Genomic DNA, 23537 nt, shown 5'->3' with positions numbered 1-23537 from the left:
CTACATATACTTCAATCCCACCATTCAAAATAAATGTAATTTTATCTTTAGAATCTGCTGGTATTGAAAGATCCTTCGACGGAATATTTTTAAAATATACTTTTGATTCAGATTTTCTTTTAAGTATTTTTGCATAATTTATGAACGCTAACAAAGCCCTTTTTTTGTATATAGGATCATCAAGTAAATTTGATAAAATTTCTAAGGCGCCAAACTTAAATAAAATTTTTCTCAGAATAATAGCAGAGCTGTAACAAAAGTAGAACATTATTTTTAAACTTTTAATAACAAATAATATCTAAAAATGTAAGCAAGTGAACTTTTGATAACAATGTACGATTAGCTTCGATATACATATTTGCATTAGTACTTTAGATTTTCAATTTATTGTCTTAAATAATTTATACTTATATATATATTATATATTATACTCTCTGAAATATTTACTGGGATGCTTCAAATAAGTTTTACAGCATGCGCAATACATCTTAATACTGCCTTTTGTGTATACTGCACACATTTATGTAAGTATGTATACTTTTGTGCATTTTATTTTGACAATGAAACATTTTACTTCAATAAAATAGTTTCAACTATTGGATGGACATCCAAGAACAGCTTCATTATATATACATATATATATATATTATATATATATATATATATTATATATATTATATATATATATATATAATATATATATATATATATATATATTTTGTAGACTTTCGAAATATATACATATATACATATATATATATATATATATATATATATATAAATATATATATATATATATATTTATATAGATATGGGTGTATGTCTGTGTAATTGTCAAGCATTCATAAACCATACATTCAATATATAAATTACAATGACATATTAAAATATTACAAATTTTTTAAAAATAAATATTTTTTCTGTACTTACTCAATTAATAGAGAAATATTCAGTATGTATTTTCTTCGCAAATCCATAGTTCCTAGACAAAGGATATTCTCTATTTCCCCAACACCACATGCAGATTCAGCAGTAATTTGTAATTTGTTGCGTAATTTAATTATCCTATCCTTTATCTAAAAGAAAAATATAATTAAAAGATACCATAATATATGTAAAAAATTTTGGATCAATAATATTCATAGTTTTTCTGGAAAAAAATCTGAAAAATTAATTTTTTTCGGCCTTCCGTATATAACCCCTTGCAAGCTCCCAGACTAATTTTATTACATTTACATTTTATTTTAAAAATTCAAACTTCTCACAAAAAAATTACCAATGCACATACATCCGCATACACACACATACATCATTTTTTTCTGAAGTACATATATCTAAATGTTCAGAATGCTTTGAAATGTAAACACATAAAAAAAATATTTTTTGCTACTACTATTACTAAATAGCCCTATGAGCAGTTAATAATTTCATTGCAACAAGATTATAATACTCACTTTAATGCATTGACTACACTCAGGTACATTAGCATTAATAATATTGTACATCTCTAATACTAAATCAGTCTTCAAAAGAGTTTTAAGATACTCTACTCGTCTGAAAAGAAGTATATATGTAAAGAAGTATATTGTCTGATAACATGGACTTATTTTCTTAAACCTAATTCATATTGTTTGGAGACCTTCACTTGCTGTTAAATTTCAAAAAGCATATTGTAATACATCTAGTAAAATATATATAGAAAGTTAGATAAAAAAATTTTTTTTAGGTCTAATAACCGGTAATGAAGCTCTGCCAATTTCATATAAAACTGTTTGTATTACACTATAATGCACTCACCCTAATATTTCATTCACTGCATATATAACATATTTTATGCCTTGTGTTGATTCAATTAAAAATTTTAGTAGAGATATTATGGTTTCTGCTTGTGCTAATTGCGGTATTATGCAACCGTAGAAAGTTATTTGCTGTAGCAGCCTTACACATGTAAGAATGTCACGATTACAATCCTCTTTGGTTTCTGAAATTAAAAGTTATAATTTATTGAAATCTAATATAAAAAATATTTGCAAACAATATTATTTAAAATTAATAATTAGAAAATAAAATGGTAATGAGGGCTTTAAAGATTCTTCTTTCAAGAAACATTTTGCCTAATTTTTTTTTCAACTAATTTTATATATTCATAGTCCTATTCTCAAATATTCTTTTTATGCAATAAATATTACTATAAAGCAGTTCTCAGCATTTTATTCTATATGGCACTGTAGAGACCACAAATGCCTCAAAATAATAGGTACTCCTGCATTGCACTTATGAATAAAATATGTGGAAAGAAAAACTAATGTCATTTTGAAATTATGTGACGTTTACAGTTTTAAAGTTAACAGTACCAAAAATTTAAATAAATGCTCATATAAGAAAAACTTTTTGACAGTTTTTGAAACTAACAACACATTGAGAATTAACATCAAGAAAGAATGTTATATTGATATATAAAAATAAACTAGTGCTCCGGTAGTTAATATTAGCTAATCTTCAGCATACGCTTATTTAAAACATGTTATGTTACCATGAAAACCTGGTAATATAACATAGTTATGTCAACAGAAAATAGATCCATCAATATAACTTTTTTTTTTAAGTACCGAAATTCCGTGATAAAATTACACCCACAAAAGACTAAATGGTATGACAACATTATTTCCAATTATTAAATTTAAATTAAAAAGAAATTGTCGAAGTTATACCAAAATCATTTAATGTTTCATCATCTTGATTGATTGTAGTATTACACTCATCTTGATCATACATTTCATCAATAACAGTAACTTTATTTACATCTGAAGGACAATAATCATCTACATCTAACCCCTCATCCTTTGTAAAGTCGGCCTCCCCCTCATTATCGCTGCACACAGGAGAATAGCTCTCAAAATCATCATCTGTCAATGAATCTGGAATTAAAATTAAACATTTAATACTAAAATCAAATTATTTGTTAATTAATGTAAATGAATTACATCGAACATAACTAGTGGTGTGTGGCATCGTGCTTCAAGCAAATTGCTCAAACTTCCCTAAGCATAACTGAGAAGTGGGAACTTAAAAAAATCTTCTAACATAAATTTTCCAAAACTTGTCAATTTAGCAAATAATCAATAACAATAATTTTCGAAATGTATTATTAACATCCCGAAGGAGAAGTTTATGTTTTCATCAAAAAATCCGAATTGCTAATTTTATGTTTCCTCCACGTTTCAAGCCATTCTGAATCGAATGAGACCAAATTTGGAAAAAGTGTGTGTGTGTGTGTGTATGTGAACAGATTTTTTGCCGTAAATCGACGTTTTCTCAAAAACGGCTGGACCGATTTCAAAAATTTAAAAGCCATTCGATGTATCTCGATGAGGACTATCGTTTCTGAGTTTTGTGCGGCGATCGGCCGAGCCGTTTCTTTGTAAATCGCAGAAAAGTGAAAAAATTTTCGTCCACGTTTTAGCCCGCAATTCTGAATCGATTTTGAAAATTCAAAAACTGTTCGAAACATATTGGTTGGGAATCGACCTGATTAGTTTTCGGTAAAGATCGGCCGAGCCGTTTTCTTGTAATGAGGCGTTAAAATTTTTTTTCGACGATTTTCATGATTTTTTTTTTTTTGACGGTAGTTACCATAGTCTTATAGATCATACTAGAATATTACGGTCCGACGACAAGTCGTTTAATTTTAGAAAATCGTCAAAGTTTGCAAAAATTAGTGTCGTTTTTTAGGCGTTTGTCAAAATTAAAACTTTCATCGACGTTTGCTCAAAAACGCCTGAACCGATTTCAAAAAATTAAAAGCCAATCGATGTATTTTGATGTGGATTATTTTTTCTCGGTTTTGTGCAGCGATCGGCCGAACTATTTTTTTGTAATTTGGAAAAAAGGTTTAAACTGTTTGTCGACATTTAAGCTCATACTACCGAATCGATTTTCAAAAATCGAAAAACTGTTCGAAAGATATCATTTGGGAATGATATTGATTAGTTTTAGTTGAAAATCTATATTAACTGTTGAAAAAAAAATATAAGCCGATTTTTATGGAACTTTCTTTTGGCAATATATATCCTGGTCTTAAAGAACTTACTGAAATATTACGGCCTTATGACCAGTAGTTTAATTTTAAAAATTCATTCAAGTTTGAGAAAATGAGTAGTTTTTTTGACGTTTGTTAAAATTAATATTAGACGATTTACTTGGTTTAACGCTAGAGTACTTGGTCTTAATGAACATACTAAACCATTAAAGTTCTACGAAAACTGGTTCAATTATAAAAATTAAAGATTTTTGAAAATTTGCTTTTAGAAAATACTCCGAGTTAACGTGTTTGTTCGTTTATGTGTAAAAAATCCACTCGGATTACTTTTAAACACTCGTAAATTAATTTATTTTTTATTGATTAAATCGACATATCGAGAAGTTCGTGTAACTTGCCTCAAGGCAAAATACCAATACCAACTAGTTAAACTTTGCACAATAATACAATATAGATGAAATAGTTTAAATCAAATCTATGAAATTTCTGTAAATTATGTATCTAGTTACCTCTTCTTGGAGGTGTTGCATCCATGCTTGCATAACCTGTGCTATCACTTTGTGGACTCCACAGAGCTTTACTACTATTGCATGGTGATGAAGGAATTGACGATAAATAATAAGTAAACTGAGCATTATCTCCATCCATCAATAGTCTCTATCAAAAAAAAAAAAAAAATATTTATATATATATATATATATATATATATATACATAAATATTTAAATTGAGTTATAAAGTCGGGCGTTACATCAATAAAAATAGTATGAGAGTTTTTAGAAATTTATTTAAAATCCATACGTTTCGGCTAGCATCTTAGCCTTCATTCAGTGGCAATCAATCTAAAATTTTGTATCCTGATATAACATATGAAAACATTATTAATCCATGGTATGAGTATGTGCACATTGATAAAATATATATTTTTTAACATCATATATGGTAAATTAAGAATTAAGAGTTTAAGATAGAGATGTCGATTTCTATCAAACTCTGAATAGTAAATACATAGTTTCTACAACTTGTTAAGTTATCATGTTTATTTGGGTGTTTTATCATTTGTGATGTTAAAAAATATATACTTTATCAATGTGCACATACTCATACCATGGGTTAATAATGTTTTCATGTGGATACAAAATTGTAATTGTGCTGATTAGCTTTTGGCGAAGGCAGGTGTAGCCGTCCCGAAGATATGGGGCAAAAAGTGCCACAAAAGGTAACTCAGTTTTTAAGAGAACGGATTGTCCGGACGCGGTGCTTACGCGCTTCGATATTTCGTCTCTATGCAATTAAAGCAGTACGATTGCTTTGAAAAAAAGTTCAGAATTTCCAATATGATTCAAAATGAAGAAAACATTTTTTTTCAAAAAGTTTTTTTTCCAAAAAAATAAAAAAAAAATCAAAACAAAGATTTATAAAATAATCTTTAATTCCAAACATAGTTACTTAGTTTATATATTTCTTTCAAATCTTTTTACCTTATAGATCCACTGATGATGACATCAAATTGTATGTCGAAACATTTGGAATTAAAGATTATTTTATAAATCTTCGTTTTTTCTTTGCTTAGTGTATGAACTATATATATATTCAATAGATAAGTCCTGGATTTTTTCAATATATTGATTGTTTCTTTTCCGAACAGTAAATCCAATAATAAAAAACAATTTGTTTTTTGAAGACGTTTAATACGACGTTTCGGAACTAGGTACGTTCCATCATCAGGTTGATTCTGTAATAATTTATATATCCATATCACTAATATTTTTTTGTTAAAAACACTCGATTTTTTGGAAGATATTTGTAGATGTTAACATCTACAAATATCTTCCAAAAAAATCGAGTGTTTTTTAACAAAAAAATATTAGTGATATGGATATATAAATTATTACAGAATAAACCTGATGATGGAACGTACCTAGTTCCGAAACGTCGTATTAAACGTCTTCAAAAAACAAATTGTTTTTTATTATTGGATTTACTGTTCGGAAAAGAAACAATCAATATATATATATAATATATATATAAATATATATATATATATATATATATATATAGATTTAAATCAATCTCAGGCTACCTTAACAGCAGTATCACATTTTGTTTGATGATTTCGTTTAACTTTGGATTTTTCAGAACATGCACCCGATTTTGAATCAGCATTACATTTTGGGTGACTACTACATGTATGTTTACAGTTTTTGATTGATTTATCCAAACAATTCACGTTTTTTAAATAACAGTTCATAACTGTAATAAGAACAGTAATCAATCCATCTTCAACTAAATCAAAAATAATGTTTTTATCTAAAATATATTGACTCAGTACATCCAAAACCTGTAAGTATACAAAGTATTAATTAAATACTCAATTTTGTACAAACTCAAATAACATTACTTACCTGAAATTCTTAGATTAACACTTATACTTGTTAACACGAAACTTGTGAATAATTAATAACTTGAAACAAGCACTAAAGGTCAGTGATTACTCTTTTTTTAAAAAAATAAAATATGTTGTTAATATGTATAAGTGTTAATCTAAGAATTTCAAGTAAGTAATGCTCAAGATTTAGATATATGTCTGTCTTTTTTGTCATAGTTCTTTGTTTTTTTATTCTTGCTCTGATGATATTTATTTTTTAACGTTACTTTTTCTGTTTATTTTCAAACCATAGAACCAAGACTTTATTGATTTTGTTCTATATATTTACCAGTGATATTTTTCTCTTAGATGTAGATATAATTCCTGATTTATCAACAGACTTTAATAATACTCTCAAAGCTCCAGATGTTCTTGCTTTAGCATGCACTTTTATATCACGACAAAGTAATATAAGGCCATTGAAACCTAAAGGACAAAGGTTGTGTGATAATTATCAAATGTATTTAGAAATTACTTTATATATTTATTAACCTTCTTCAGAGTCCACCTTATTTATTAATGTTGTTAATGCAGTACTTTTGCCTAACATATCACGACACTGATCTAGGTGACACAAATTATACAGCAATGTTAGTGCTAATTTGCTATTGAGTTTAATTTGTTTGCTTTCCTTGTGATCAGAATTTTCATAGTTTTTGTTAATTATGCCCGTTATTACATCTATTATTCCTTTTTCTGAACATATCTGAAAGAACAAAATTCGAATGTATTAAAATTATATGTACACACACACGCACACACACACACACACACATATATATATATATATATATATATATATATATAATATATACAAGGTCGGTCCCGCCTTGCGAAAAATGCAGGCGCACGCCTTAGGGGGCGCCAAAATGAGATTCGGAAATGAAATTTATAGTATATTATTTATATTTTTTTTTAATATAAAATCTAGAATACTTAATAGATTAATAACTCTGCAAATTAGTAGATTATTATTTTGCTTATTGTTTAATGTACTTATTAAATTTTTCTTCGTTTGAAGTTAATGTGGAATCAAAAAAGAAACTAGTGTTCAATCCCGTAAACGCAACTACGAAAGTTTAAATTATTGGCTAGAACAAATCTTGCATGCGGGCGTTGAGGACCCCAGAACCGGCCCTGTATATATATATATATATATATATATATATATATATATGTAAGGTAAATGTACACTATTCCGGATAGTACATTAATACGGGAGTTTTTCATTTTGATCGCAACTAAATAATAATTTATTCAATAGCACATCAATTATGATTTGAATCCTAACAAAATAGCACGATTTTCGAATATAAATATTAGTTTTTGAAGCCGTAAAAAGCTTTTGAGCGCATTCATCGTGACCCGATCGCCATTTCGTACTGGCTTGTTAGGTAGTCAGATTAATGTGACGGTTCCGTTGCTTAAGGTTTTTATTCGATGTCGGTAAGCTTAATCGATCCAAATTTGTGAAATTATTGATCAGTATTAATGAGAGATTAGTTTTATAGTTAAATCGAGCATATATTTGTAAAGAAATTTCAATTTCATGACTCCCGTAATTAGTTCCACCCAGTGAACGTAATTCCCTGAGTATCCCGCAATTACAAAAAGTAGAAATACTTTTAACTTCACGTAGGGTAAGTCATTGTAATCGTTAAAAAATCGAAATTAAAAATTTTTACATTTCTTCACGTTTTCAAGGTTTCTGAACATTTTGGCATACCTCAGAAAAAATGGATGTGTGTGCGTGTAAGTGTTATTGTAATCGTCCAAAAATCGAAATTGAAAATTTTTACATTTCTTCACGTTTTGAAGGTTCCTGAACATTTTGGCATACCTCAGAAAAAATGGATGTGTGATTGTGTGTGTATGTATGAATACAATTTTTCGGGCGCACGGATCAACCGATTGAAATGGTTCAAAAAACATTCGATTCCTATTGAGAGGGAGATGTGCTAATTAGTTTTTGGCAAAGGCAGGTCCAGCCGTTACGGAGATACGAAGCAAAGAGTGCAGAAAATACAAATCGAGTTTTTGAGAGAACGGAGTATCCGATTTGAATGATCTGAAAAACATTCAATTTGTAATGATTGGGACACGTGGTGATTAGTTTTTGGCAAAGACAGGTCCAGCCATTACGAAGATACAGAGCTAAATGTGCAAAAAATGCCAGTATTCGAAAGAACTAAGCGAAACCGATTTGAATGATTCAAACATTTTTTTACTTGCGTAGACCAAACAATTGCTTTTCGATATTTTTTTTTCAGTTCTTTTTTATATTTCCAAAAATATTTTTTTTTGAATATCTAAAATAACTCGGATTTAATTTTAATTCAGGCTAAAAGTTTAAAGCTCATGAACACTAATATACTTCAAATGAATAATTTTAACTTTGTTATTCAGTTTATAAAATTATTATAAATATTAGACATTTTAAATTTGATGTAAGTTACAGTATTTATAATAATCTATTTGAAAACATTTAATATTCCTTGAATATTTCATTATAGTGCAGGAAGTTCCAGCAATTTACCTTAAGGTTCAATGCCATACACCACTAGTTTTAAATCGATTCAGAATTGTGAGCTAATATACTTGCATTATATTGCTGTGGCCCGAATAAAAATCAACTTCCGATATAATATTATTATTTATTGTGTTCATTTATTATTTAGGAAAAATTGTATGAAATATAAATCGTATAATATATTAGTGTATTTTAAAACGGATATTAAATTTTAAGATAAAAAATAAAAATTGAAATAATTTATTACACACATACCAATATATATATAAAAATAATATATAAATAAATACATTTATTTTACGCATACACAAATATAAAATTGTTTAAAATAGAAATTTTCATATAGTAGCGTGTACTTGCTCAGGTTATTTGAACTATTGAAAGTGTTCTACCACATGTAATGGACTAAAACTAAATTTTGGATAGCGTAAGAAAAATTAATAGCCTTTCTAATGATGCAAATTAAAAATTAGTTTAAACCGCATTCTCGGAAAATTTGGAACAAAAAATTGTTTTCACTTTTTCATAGACTAACAAACTAGTGGGGTGCATGGCAACATGCCTTAAGGCAAATTGCTGGAACTTCCCGTACCGTAATTAAAAATTTTGGTACGGAATTTTGTGTACATATTATGAAAATCTCTATAAAATATCTGATAAATTGATGTGAAAAAGTCCAATAAATATTTTTGACCGCCAAATGACATTATTTTTACTTATTTTTATTGCGAGTCCATAAACGCTGGACCTGCCTACCCAAAAATTTAATCAGTTCTTCATCTTGTCAATACAAGTAAAATGTTTTTTGAATTATCAAAATCGGACGCTCCGTTCTCTTAAAAACTGAGTTACCGTTTTTGGCACTTTTTGCCCAGTATCTTCGGAACGGCTAGACCTGCCTTCGCCAAAAACTAATCAGCACGTCTCCTTATCAATACGAATCGAATGTATTTTGAATTATGCAAATCGGTTGATCCGTGTTCCCGAAATCGTCGACGAAAATTTGTATCCGTGCACACACAAAAACATCATTTTTTTCTAAGGTATGCCAAAATGTTCAGAAACTTTTGAAACGTAAAGATATATAAAAATTTTCATTTTCGATTTTTTGTGATTATTATAACTTGCACTACGGGAAGTTAATAATTATTTAACAATATTTGTTATTGATAATATAGTCCACACCGATGTGAATAGAATGGCGTTATTTGTTTATCGATATCTTTTACAGTTGCGTCAAAAATCGACTTTGAAAAAGGGGCCACTTTCACATATTTTCAATGAAATTTCGGCCAAATGATGAGCTACGGATTTGAAATTTGGTATTTCAAATTTTTTCGAAAATACCTATAAAATGGCATCAAAATCCAATACCAAGGTGGGGCCAATTCTATATGGAAACTCGATCAGACCCTTTGTACAAAAATTATGTGGATTGATTCATGGATATTTAAAGAATAACAATTATGTGTATAATATATATATATATATATATATATATATATATATATATATATTATATTCTATGTATACCTTCTACATATTTGGTTTAAATTTGGAACATATATGATACATTACCTGACTTGCAAGGTAATCACTCACAGTAGAATTGTTGTCTCTCCTGCTCAAAGTTGTCATTGTCACCAAAGTTTTAAGTATAACATGTGTAAATCCCAATATTGCAGAATTCTTTTGGATTTCATGATATGCTAGTATTGAGACAATAAATTTAATTGTACCAACTGAAATTATATCATCTCTACAATTCTCATGAGTCCATAATATCCTAAAAGAGTACAGTACAATATTTCTGTATTTACATTCTACATCATTTTCTCTTCCACAACATTTTTTCCTATTAGTTTTGTATATACAATTGCAAATATAAGCTACCTGATTCATTAATTAAGGGGATAATCTAGTGTAGAATTTCAAAAAAATCATTTGTCTTTTGTTTCATATTTTAAAAGTTTAACTTTTTATGAGTGTCTGTGCTAGATTTTTTTTTTAAATTTTAAATTCGAATTATTTTCAGAGATTCAGCTGTTTGACCATGATAATCCTCTTCTGTTTCCTTCTTCTTGCGAAATTTTAAACACCTTTTTCTCAAAACTGTCTTTTTCAATACGATCCCTAGGATTTCTAGAGTTCTACTAAACTGATTCACTTAAAATTTTCAGAGAATCTTCTTTACAGACTTCTCTCAGGCATACCCCAAATTTCAATCTTCACGATTTTTAAAAAAACGCATGAAACTCAAAAAGTGGTAAAAAAATTATCCTTTTTTCAAATAGTCGCCATTTCATAAAAAAAATTAAACTTAATTCTAGTATATACCATTGCGACATTATTCTAGATTAATAATCCATTTTTCTTTTTCATTTACTAGATTATGTGTCAATTTTTTGAGACTCCACACTTCAACAACTGCTAATTTTTAAAATAATTAACTTTTTTGTTTTTACTTTTTGAAGTAAAACTTCTTTAGACGCGACTAGGGTGTAAATCCGTACAAATGCAACGGAAGTGCGTTACGGCCGAGTCGAGTATCAATGATTCGTCATTCGCTCTCGATGATATCATTTCTATACGGGTCGATTGTGATTATACGTCGTGTATGTGAATAGAGTTTTGTCGTTGTATGCATACCGGCATCAACGCTGTATGCATACCGATATCAACAAGAAAATCGGTATAGATAAATAAACATTTTAAAGTTATATCGTAGTACAAATCTTGATTTAATGAAAAATACCTAAATCAAAAGAATATTTTGCCCTGTCCCTTGAAAACAATTGTTTGGCATATAATTGACGTCTAATAATTGACATAAGGCGTTGTTTAACAAAATCCACTGTGTGAACAAATGTTAAAAAATTAATTAATCAGCAATGACTTTCTCTAATGAAAGTTCATTTCTAAATGTTAATTACAATGGCAAACCGATCATGTCATATTTGAAGTTTGAATATTGTTTTTAAATATCATACATATTTTCAATGATATTATAAATATATAATTTATAATTTATCATTATATAAATGTGTATAATGATTAACACTAATAAATGTGTGCATCACGAGTGTTACCATATTACTAATAAACATTATTCAAAATTGTTATATGATGTATTTATTTTTAATTAAATGCCATCTTGTACAGTAGCAAATAAGTTTTACTTCAATCGCGTGTGAACCTTACGCGCACTCATTTTTTTTTGTACTCTTGTAACATTGATAAATAAATTATAACAAAAATGATAGTAATTGCCTCTTTTTTACAAAAATTTTTAAATGACCTAAAATTCATGCCTCTGCACTAGAATACCTCCTTAATCACTAATTGATGCATATTAAAAAAAGATCTCAATATATTTACTCATTAGATTTTATACAAACCCTAAGGCTCGGATGGCCATTGCAATAGTCGCTGTGCTTTCTTTAGGCTGTTCTATAATTTCAACGTAGTTTTGAAGGATGCCAACAAGAGCCCAAACCACACCAGCTGAATGAAAGTATTCTGCATTTTCTTTTTGCGTTGAAAGATTTGCAATGAGTCGACAAGCTCTGCATAATATACTATCTGAAGCAATGTTTTTAATAATATTCACAAGCAATTCTGAAACTTTCAATCCGCCAACCTAAAATTAATATAATTGATACATAGTTTAAAATTCACTAAAGATTCAAAACTTATTTCAAACATACAGAGAATAATGAATAAAGCCATAAAAACAGCATATAATTTTCCACATTTAACACCCACCAAATACTTACAGACAGAAATAAATAATCATTCACTAAATAACATAATTAAAATGCAAATTAATACGCAAAATGAAATATAACAGAATTACAACAATAGACATAAATCAAGATATACACGAACACTACACTAGACAACACGAAAATTTTCACATTGAACATAATAGAAAGAAGAAATTGAAAGAAAATGTCATATGGAGCGCTAGTAAAATATATAATAATTCTGAAACTATATCTCAAAATAAATTCTATTGATGACTGCTTATTATTACAGTCTCAACTTGACCTTTTCCACTCTTGGTGTATCTATAACAAATTACATTTAAATATATCAAAGTGCAAGATTCTTAGTTTTACACATAAGCGCGTTCCAATACTTTTTGATTATAAAATTTCTAACACCAGCATTGATAGATGTAATAAAATTTCCGATTTAGGTGTTCTATTTGATTCTGGTTTGTTTTTCACAGATCATGTAACTGATATTTGTAATAGAGCACATAAATCTTTAGGTTTGATACTGAAAAATTGTAAACAATTTAAGTCTACCAATGCATTTCTTTGCATGTACTATTCTATTGTGCGTTCAAAATTAGAATACGGTTCGATTATTTGGTATCCTGATCAAATCAACAACTCTGATGCGATAGAGAAGGTTCAGCAAAAATTTCTGAAATTCCTTTATTATAAAACATATAAAATTTACCCTGAACGTGGCTTTGACCACAACACTTTACTAAAAGAATTTGGTATTCCTTCCCTTGCCTCATGTCGATTTATCTGTACAATTATGTTCTTATTTAAGCTTTGCAATAATTCTATTGACTGTCCTCTTATTCTCAATCAACTATCCTTTAATGTTCCAAGGCTATCTTTGCGTTCACAATTATTTTTCAATTATCCTACCCCTAAATCTAATTCTTTCTTAAATTCGCCAATTTTACTTATGTCCTCTAACTTTAACTTAATTAATATTGAAATAGACATTCACAACACTTCACCTAATCAAATAATCTCCATCTGCACAAGTTAACCTTTTTATTTTCTTTTCAAATATCTCATTATTTTATCTTATTCTGTTTATAAATAATATTGTTACATTCTGCATTATATGTAATTTTATCTTAAGCATTTTATGTTACTAACTATATATTGTAATTTTGTATATATTTTAATTGTTATTCATTATGTAAAATAATTGTATTTTTGAGTCCTCTTGGAGAAATCTGTGGGCTATATATTTAAATAAATAAATAAATAATGAACTGCCAGTCGATGTTAATTTGATGATGATAAGTTTGAAAGGAAATTAAAGAAATATTATAAGGAAATTGAAGACAAAGAAGATTGAAGAGTTATATAAAAATATTTTAATGATAATAAATATTATATTATAATGAAATAGGCAAATAAAATATGAAAACTGTTTTCATAATCTCTCATACCAGGCACATCTGTCTGACTGAGATATGAAAATAATATATATATAAAAATAAATATCATTTTAAAATATATTTCAAACATACCGCCAAAGAGCAATTTTCTTGAATGCAGCAATTTCCCAAAATACTCAAAGTCAGATCTAAATTTTTCTGGTTGGGATATTTTAACAAATCTACCAACAATTTGAGCCCCCCTGCCTTGTAAAATTGTTGAATGCCTTTGGCATCCGTGGTTATGGAATTACGAATTTTCAAAAGAATGCAATAAATTTTTTCCTTGTCTGCTGATTTTAAGCCCAGCAATAATGTTTTTAATTCAACTTCACACATTTTTCTATAATATTATGAAAGTAAATAACTCATTATAACAAAATATAAATTTGAATTAGACAAACTGCAATGACATTTGACAAGTTGATTTATATGGGCTTGGTCAACAAAAATGGCGTTTGTCTTTGCATTCCCGTCACAAGCGGAAAGTAAATTATTGTTTTAAAATAGTTTTATCTTGCTATTGCTTATAAATGTACCTTAAAGCACTATTTTACGATAATATTTATATAATAATTAAATGATAAAGAAAAATAATTAATGTTTTTTATATTTACTAGAGATCTTCATAGCAAAAATCATCTAACCGTGCAAAGATGTCTATAAGGAATATATTAAATGTTTTAATTATTGCAAATATTGTAACATTGTCTAACTGAATTGCAAAGTTGAAATTATTTATTTAAAGTACATTAGAGTTTTTGCAGTCACAATTAAAAATAATAAAATCTGAACTATTTTTGATATACAAAAAAAAATGATTTTTAATTTCCCGTCGGGTAAGTTATTGTAATGGGCCGAAAATCGAAAATGAAAATTTTTGCATTTCTCGACGTTTTGAAGGTTTCTGAACATTTTGGCATACCTCAGGAAAAAGCGCACGGATCAACCGATTTGAATGGTTAAAAAAACATTCGATTCCTATTGATAGGGAGATGTGCTGATTAGTTTTGGCAAAGGCAGGTCCAGCCGATTAGGAGATACGAAGCAAAGAGTGCACAAAATAGAAATCGAGTTTTTGAGAGATCGGAGCGTCCGATTTGAATGATCCCAAAAACATTCAATTCGTAATGACGGGGAGAAGGGGTGATTAGTTTTTGGCAAAGGCAGGTACAGCGGTTTCGGAGATAAAGAGCTAAATGTGCAAAAAATGGCAGTTTTTGAGAGAACTAAGCGTCCGATTTGAATGGTTCCAAAAACTTTCTGCTTGTTTTAACAAAGTAATTGATTTTGGAAAAAAAATTTTTTGCTTCAAAATTTTTTTAATTTTTTTTTTCAAAAAAATTTTTTTTGGATATCGAAAATAATTCAGATTTTTATTTTAATTGTGTTCTAATATACTTTAAACAAATAATTTCAACTTTCCAATTTAGTTTATATATTTCTTATAAATATAAATAGACAATGTTACAATATTTATAATAATCTATTTTATAACATTTAATATTCCTCGATCATTTCGTTACGGGAAGTTCCAGCAATTTGCCTTAAGGCACGATGCCATACACCCCACTAGTTTTTTTTTATTATCTTTTCTATTTACAACTGTCCAGTAAAGGACATTCAATAAATTTGATGAATTTACAATAGTCGGCCGAAAAGGGACATTGTATACAACAAGGGCATGTTGGAAAAAACAACTCAGTAGTTGTTTTTTTATTCGATGTAAAATTTACAATATTTTATTGATAATTATATATAATTATAGAAAAAAATTGAAACAAAATGTTTTTTTCCAAAAACAATTATTTTGTTAAAACAAGCAGAAAGTTCTTTAAATCATTCAAATCAGACGCTTAGTTCTCTCAAAAACTGATATTTTTTTCACATTTAGCTCTGTATCTTCGAAATGGCTGTACCTGACTTTGCCACAATTTAATCACCACTTCTCCCCATCATTGCGAATTGAATTTTTTTTAGATCATTCAAATCGGATGCTCCGTTCTCTCAAAAACTAGATTTCTATTTTCTGCACCTGCTGGTCCTGCCTTTGACAAAAACTAATCAGCACATCTCCTTTTCAATAGGAAACGAATGCTGTTTGAACTATTCAAATCAGTTGATCCGTGCGCCCGAAAACGTAGACGAAAAATTGTATCCATACATACATACATACATACATACACACACACACACATCCATTTTTCTGCGGTATGCCAAAATGTTCAGAAACCTTCAAAACGTGAAGAAATGTAAAAATTTTCAATTTCGATTTTTGGACGATTACAATAACTTACCCTGTGGGAAGTTAATTCTTAAGAATTATAATTAAGTTTATCATTATACTTATTATAACGCACTAAGCCAAAATCCATAATATTTATGTTATTTTTACGCAATTAATTAATTTTTTTTTAATATTGTATTATAAATTATAAGATTAGTAATATATAACTATTATAAAGTGTAATTTATGAAATAAATCAATAATGTACAGAAGAAATAAAAAAATAGTTTAAGATTTAAATCATATAACCCAAATGATTTTTTTTTTTTAAATAATTATGTATTATATCAATAGTTTAATTGCTTTTTATTGAATTGATTTTTCTATTAACGTGTATAACAATAAAATACCTCCTACATTCCTTGAATATATGTTTTATGAACCAATGAATGAAATTCAGAAAAGTTACTAAATCAAATTCAATAACATTTGTTTCATATTTATAATTGATGCGTTTGCATGTATGCTTTCTTGCAATTAGTGCACAAAGAAATAATTTGATATTTTTTTCAAGTAAAACACATTTTATCGAATCGGCTCCTGAGAAATTGTCTCTTGCAGTTCAAAATAAATGTGTACAAGTGAAAACAATGATCAAAATTTGGAAATGTAAAAAATGAAATATTATTTGCGTGTAATTTTTTTTTTATTTAAAATAATTTATAGTTTAAAATATATTTAAAATTGGTGATATGTAATATATATATATTCTAAAAACATAACGAGATTCATATTTTATGTTGAACTATTTTATTATCAACGTATAAAATTGGAATTCAGGACGGAATTGAATTTTATTACTAAATATTATACTATATTATATTACTATCTTAACCATAATTCTTGTGAGATTACACAATAGTAAGAACTATTATATAAAGATTCATTTCAATATACACTTATTACTAAGTATTTCTGGACGGATTAAAACTTATATTTGTGCATAATTCAATGAAGCCACATGACTTTTGACTCCTTTACTTATTATTTTGGACTAATTGATTTATAGAGATACAAATTTCAGCTGATTTATTAGTAGTTCATCAAAAGTTGGTACAAAAGTGCACCAACAACAGGAACAAAACTGACAGCATGTATATTAGAATTATTCTGAAACAAATCGAATAATTAGCATAGTAAAATGCAAAATACATATCTTAATATTAATATTTACAATGACATAATAATTGCATCGATCGCCTTGACAGCACTCAGAGCAGCTCCAATCTTCATACCAAATGTGTGTGCAGTATGGCATATATTTTTCTCTAGTTTTAATGCATTGTTTTTTAGTAGCACATCGTTTGGAATAGTAATATTGTTTTTGAGCCCCCTATAATATATTAAATAAATTATTAGATATTTATGACAAAGAAAATTATAAAGCAAATGGACAAATTTGGCTTGATAGAAGAACGCATACACAAGTTTAATTATCTCAATATATTTGTGTCGATGAACATTTTTGCTTTCTACCCATTATTAAAAGAAGAAATTATTCAACATTGAACTTATTTGACTTCAAAATTATTAGGCTAAGAAGAGTTATGAAATTTATTTAAGGTTTACATCAATAAATTTATGTAAATTCAAATTCATTTTATAAACATTCTTTGATTTTTTAACTAAAACTTCTATAGACGCGACTAGGGCGTAATCCGTACAAATGCAACGGAAGTACGTTACGGCTCTCGATGAAATCATTTCTATACGGGTCGATCGTGATTAGACGTCGTGTATGTTAATACAGATCTGTTGTTGTATGCGTTCCGATATCAACAAGGAAATCGGCATAGATAAATAAAATTTTAAAGTTACATCGTAGTAGAAATATTACGATTACCAATTAAACATTTGTTTCGTGAACTAAACGTAAGTTTATTGATCAGAAATTATTTCTATATTATTCCTAGTTTCTATAAATTTTTGAAGTTATTAAAATGGAAATATTCTTTAGGCAAGAGGCAGCAGTCAATAAATGTATGTTAACTTTAATTACATGAAGTTCTTCAAACTCATTTACATGATGAATGATGTTGCGAAAACAATATTTGTTTAGGTGTTGTTTAACATAATCCACTGAACGAATATTATAGAATTTATTAATCAGCAATTACTTCATTTCTCTAATGAAGGTTCATTTCTAAATGCTAATTACAATGACAAACCGATCATGTCATATTTGAAGTATGACTTTAATTACATTATTGTTTTTAAATATTATACATATCTTTAATGCTATATAACACATAATTTATAATTTATCATTTATAAATGTGTATAATGGTTGACACTAATAAATATGTGTATCACGAATGTTACCAAATTACTAAAAATATTATTCAAAATTGTTATGTGATGTATTTATTTTTACTTAAATGCCATCTTGTACAGTAGCAAATAAGTTTTACTTCAATCACATATGAACCTTACACGCACTCTTTTTTTTCTTAATTCTTTTTGCTACTTTTTAAAAAAACTTTGGCAATCATAATATTTCTTCATATAATCCATTCATTTATCATTTATTTCATTTTACATAATTTACTCTGTTTTATAATTGTATTAATTTTATGAAAAGCAACTAATTTTTATTTTTTCGTAACTATATTATTTGTTATATTTAATCAAAATCATGTTTTTAACAGATATCCTGAAAATGAAACATACTTAGATGCAAAACATCAATAAAAAAATCTCTTAATGATTTAAATTAAAAACCTTTATGGTTTGAATTACAATTGGTTGAAACTCTACATGAAGTGTGTGGGTTTAATGAACTTAGTACAGTAGAAACTCATTTGTCCGTACCTCAGTTATATGGATTCACAATTATCCGGACTACCAACCGCAACCAATTTATAGGACCAATTCGTGATATAGCAGCAATGAAGAAAAAAATTAGCTTACGTCAAATGATAATCACCAAATGTAACCAAATTAAACTTATTACCTACATATTTATGCTACCAAATGCAAATTACCAAATATATACTGTATACCTATACTGTACTGTAAATTTCGTTGATGTCTATGTATTTTTTATTTTTAATAACATTATTTTCATACATTTGAATATCCGGATCAACAACAATAGTCCAGTCAATAGAGTTTCTACTATTGACTTTAGTTATTTATTTTTAGTAGCGTCAACTTCACATAAATATTGTACAATAAGAAAGTGCTGAAGTGTGATATATTTATTATCCATTGGTGCATAAAAATATTTTTTAATTCAATTGTGGTGTAATATTAATTTTTATTTCATTTGTAGTAATAAAATTTAACATACTTGTGACCAGTAAGGTGTACTGCCCCATTTTATTTCTGTTAAACAAGCTTCTTCACCTTGCTTACAAGTTTTGATCGTAGTCACACATTTTCCAACATTATCTTCTTGTTCTGTGCAAACATAGCATTCCAATGACAAACCTTAATTACAACAAAAATGTAATGATTAAAGATTCTAAATAATAAACTTGCTTTGTTTTCAATGATTGTTGACTCACATAATGGGACACATAATAATAATGATAAAATCTTGATCTGTAAAAGCATTTGCAATAAGTTACGTTATCATATAATTACATATAAATATATCTATATATAAATATATAATGTTATAACATATCATCCTAATATTAGTCAATCCATGTTTACAATTAACAAATTACACCCAAAACCTGACGTACTTAGTTTGTTGACAACGCCCTTGTTCTTATGTTGGTATGGGATTTAACCTGTGTCCATAGATAAATAAGCCTGTGTCAGTGTTCAAGATCCATTATCTCAGAACAAAATCCGCGTTCAGCAGGGTTAGTTCGGGGTCCTACGGTAGTCGCAAAGTTAGCGCTAGGGAGCCGATAAACAAGTATTGCCAAATGCAAATGTTTATTATCATAGATAAATAAGCAAATATGTTCTTCTGTTTGTTTGTGTTTGTACATTGTTTAATAAATTTTAACTCTCATTAATAAATTCAAACTGAGATACTGGACATAATCACAACGTAGTACATTGACAGATTAGTCCCTAGACAATATTAGAATATTCTGTGTTCATATTATATTATTAGTCTAATTATATTTCACTTTAAGGAAAAAGGCCAGCTGTAAAAAATTAAGTATAAGCTTCTACAAGAAAGACAGAATATTTAGAATTCTTCCAGCTGCTTAAAATTGGATTACCACTTTACGCGGATCTGAATATATTTGGAAGAATATAAATTGCTTAAGAATGTCAAATCTTGCACGGGATGATTATTAGTTAATAAAAGTTAAGAATGACAGACGATGTAATAAACTAACATTATAATGCATTATTCACTAAATTTCACTAAATATTTATATTAATAAGCTAAAAATGTGTAGATATTATTCCAGTGGATTAGATGTGATGTATATTTAAACCAGTAGTGTATTTGTTGATTTAAATTTCGATTTGATTGTATACTTATATAATATTTTGTTATTTTATATTATTACAAAAACATAATGAGTGTAATACCAAATTTAATTTCAAATACCCGATTACTAAAATTCATTAATTATTATTCAAATTTAGCGCCATTAATTTGAATGTCAACAGCTGAAAGTAAAAATTGGGTGAGAGAAACGCACAATAGAAACGTCGTTAACGTTTTAACACGATGCTTCGTCTAGACACGACCCTCCTACCAGCTTTTATGGACAGCACATGATGCCTTCAGCCAGTGTTGCCAACATTAAAACATAAAACCAAAAGATTAAATATGAATGCCGGTGCACCAACAATGAAGAATAATAACCCCTACCATGTAAGAAGAAGAAATTTTGCTACTGTTATGTTTACTGTTTTGGCGTATAGATTTGATTAATATTGGGATTTCAATTGATCTTAAAATGTTGAAATGCGGTATAAATGACGAGATATAATTTTTTAATGTAGTTTTGAGCTACAAATATGCTTTTGATGTTTGATTGATATTTGAATTAGATAAAACATAGAATACTTAAACAATTTTTTAAACAAAAGGAGTAAAAAGCATAATTGAGATAAACTCTTTATTAATACAAAATTTATTTGTATTGTGTGTGGAATAATTACCGTAGATTGCGTAGATCATAGATAAAGCAAGTATAAATAGATAGCAAACAGGACCGCTTTTCGATTATTTTAACTTTAATTTCCGCTCCTGCTATTGGCTATGTGCGAAAGGCATGGAAGGGAAAGTCAAATCGACCGAAGCGTTCGTAGTGGCTAACTTGGAGCACTAAAAGGGGCTATTATAAACAAATTTTAAACAAAAACACATAAAATATTTATTTATTTCAAATTTAAATAAGATAATTAAAAATAAACCACCATGTCTGTGTGTAGGGTGTGTTGTAGAAATACCAGCAGAAAAAGTGATTGCAAATTCTATACATTTTCTACAGCTAAGTGGAAAGAAAATCAACGGGAAAAGTGGATCGCAGCGGTTAGAAGGTTAGAAGAATAAAGTAAGTATCATAACCTTATTGTTATAAAAATACAATTTGGAGTATTTGAATAGTTGTAAAATTGTTATGTTTAGAAAAAGAAAAATTATAAGTCAATAAATTGTTGTATTATCAAAATTTAATGCTTACTAAAAAAATGTTTTGTAAAACAATGTAATTAATACAAGCCTGAATAATGAAAAATACATATTTATATATTGTATATTGATTATGTATAACTATTATCTATATATTAATTACATTTTATTATATAATAATTGTAATTTATGATTAAAAGAAAAATAAAAGTTATCACATAGCGAAAAAATGTTATTTTGCAAACAGTTTAATTAATACAATGCTGAAATAATGCGAATATATATTTGTAGTGTTGATGGATCACCGTGGGTTCCCAAGCCCTATGATCGCATTTGCAGTGAATCGGTCGAGGTATTGAGTCCTACCTACTTGTCAACTTGGTCTTGTCTTTATAATAATGTCTAAATTATGTCTTTATAATAGTGTCTAAGTTTTTGGTTTGACCAAAAAAATGAGTAAATTAATTTATTATTTACTTATTCTATTGATAAAATACTATTTATCATTATTATATTGTTTTTAATAAGAACTATTCCGAGATTATGACATAGGCTTTGAGGCACTTAACCTTAAAATTATTTACTGCATTTCTTTATTTAATTAATCATTATACTCAACTATGTTTTAAGTACGTTGAAGTAAATTAATAATTTCAATAAACATTCAGCGTTCACATTATTACTGTATCTTGTTATTATTATTTATAACAATTATTTAATATCTTTTTTCTTTAACAAACATGTAAAACCCATGAAAACCACACACTGATAGCCCCAATTAGTTCATATTTATTACGGCGCTGCATGGGCGCTGCAGTCACGCTCGGAGCGACGAGTGTAGCATGTAAATTTACCCTAGGTTCGATTCTAGATAAATCCCTTGGTTTAAGTCTAAGATAAATTTAAATATAATCTTATACTTGTTTATCTATGAATATAATATTGTTACAATGATCTGAAATTTGAAAGAAAACGTGTTTACATAATTTAAATTAAGTACAGTTATTAATGAATAGATAAGATTTTCAAACATTTGCAAAAAATACACGGGTTTTTTCTGTCTCAGTCGAGATTTATTGACCCTGAGTATTCTCTTGTACTGCTGAGAAGCCAATTCATCGACCTTCGAAGGTGTTCTAGATGTTCACGCTTTTTTTTAAATATGGATTTTCCAGTTTAATTTCTAATACCCAAACAGCTTACATGATCTTGGCTTGAAATTTTGTTCGTTATAAATAGCGACAGGTGGGCATGTACTTTTTCTAAGAGTGAACGTTATGTAAACAGTTTAAGTAAACTATTTTTCAATTATATCAAGGTGTGACTGTAATGTACTAACACAAATACTCACCGGTACAAATCCAACTTACATAACAATAGAATTTTACAGTACGCAAACCCTCATCATAAGTCTTATGCACAGGTAATAAAAACGCAATCAAATCTGTTTAAATAACAATCAATATTAATAATATAGTAATACTCCATCGATGTCTGATT

At 27.9% G+C, this 23537-nt stretch overlaps 2 protein-coding genes across 2 annotated transcripts in view; both read right to left on the bottom strand.

The window, feature by feature from the left end:
* Positions 1 to 17318, bottom strand: part of LOC113383677 — a 44590-nt gene extending 27272 nt beyond the window's left edge. The window contains exons 1-12 of the mRNA XM_026621927.1: positions 17307 to 17318; positions 12395 to 12636; positions 10575 to 10782; positions 6959 to 7172; positions 6756 to 6892; positions 6122 to 6379; positions 4549 to 4696; positions 2712 to 2918; positions 1798 to 1981; positions 1455 to 1554; positions 931 to 1076; positions 211 to 248 (exon numbers count right to left, since the gene is read on the bottom strand). Of these exons, the coding sequence (XP_026477712.1) occupies positions 211 to 248; positions 931 to 1076; positions 1455 to 1554; positions 1798 to 1981; positions 2712 to 2918; positions 4549 to 4696; positions 6122 to 6379; positions 6756 to 6892; positions 6959 to 7172; positions 10575 to 10782; positions 12395 to 12636; positions 17307 to 17318 (1894 nt within the window). The remainder of the gene's footprint in view (positions 1 to 210; positions 249 to 930; positions 1077 to 1454; positions 1555 to 1797; positions 1982 to 2711; positions 2919 to 4548; positions 4697 to 6121; positions 6380 to 6755; positions 6893 to 6958; positions 7173 to 10574; positions 10783 to 12394; positions 12637 to 17306) is intronic.
* Positions 17319 to 17402: 84 nt separating this feature from the next.
* On the bottom strand, positions 17403 to 20038 carry LOC113383676. Its single transcript, XM_026621926.1, has 4 exons — positions 19990 to 20038; positions 19773 to 19912; positions 17655 to 17813; positions 17403 to 17590 (listed from the first exon to the last, which is right to left on the bottom strand). Exons 1-4 carry the CDS (start codon positions 20036 to 20038, stop codon positions 17513 to 17515), a joined length of 426 nt encoding a protein of 141 aa, XP_026477711.1. The 3' UTR covers positions 17403 to 17512.
* Between the last annotated feature and the right edge of the window lie 3499 nt (positions 20039 to 23537).

The sequence above is a fragment of the Ctenocephalides felis genome, unplaced genomic scaffold (genome assembly GCF_003426905.1).
Source record: "Ctenocephalides felis isolate EL2017-DRISC unplaced genomic scaffold, ASM342690v1 CF-g0.4_SCAFFOLD_03570, whole genome shotgun sequence".
Classification (NCBI taxonomy): domain Eukaryota; kingdom Metazoa; phylum Arthropoda; class Insecta; order Siphonaptera; family Pulicidae; genus Ctenocephalides; species Ctenocephalides felis.
Note: the sequence above shows the minus strand (reverse complement) of the source record. Positions and strands in the feature narration are given on the sequence as shown.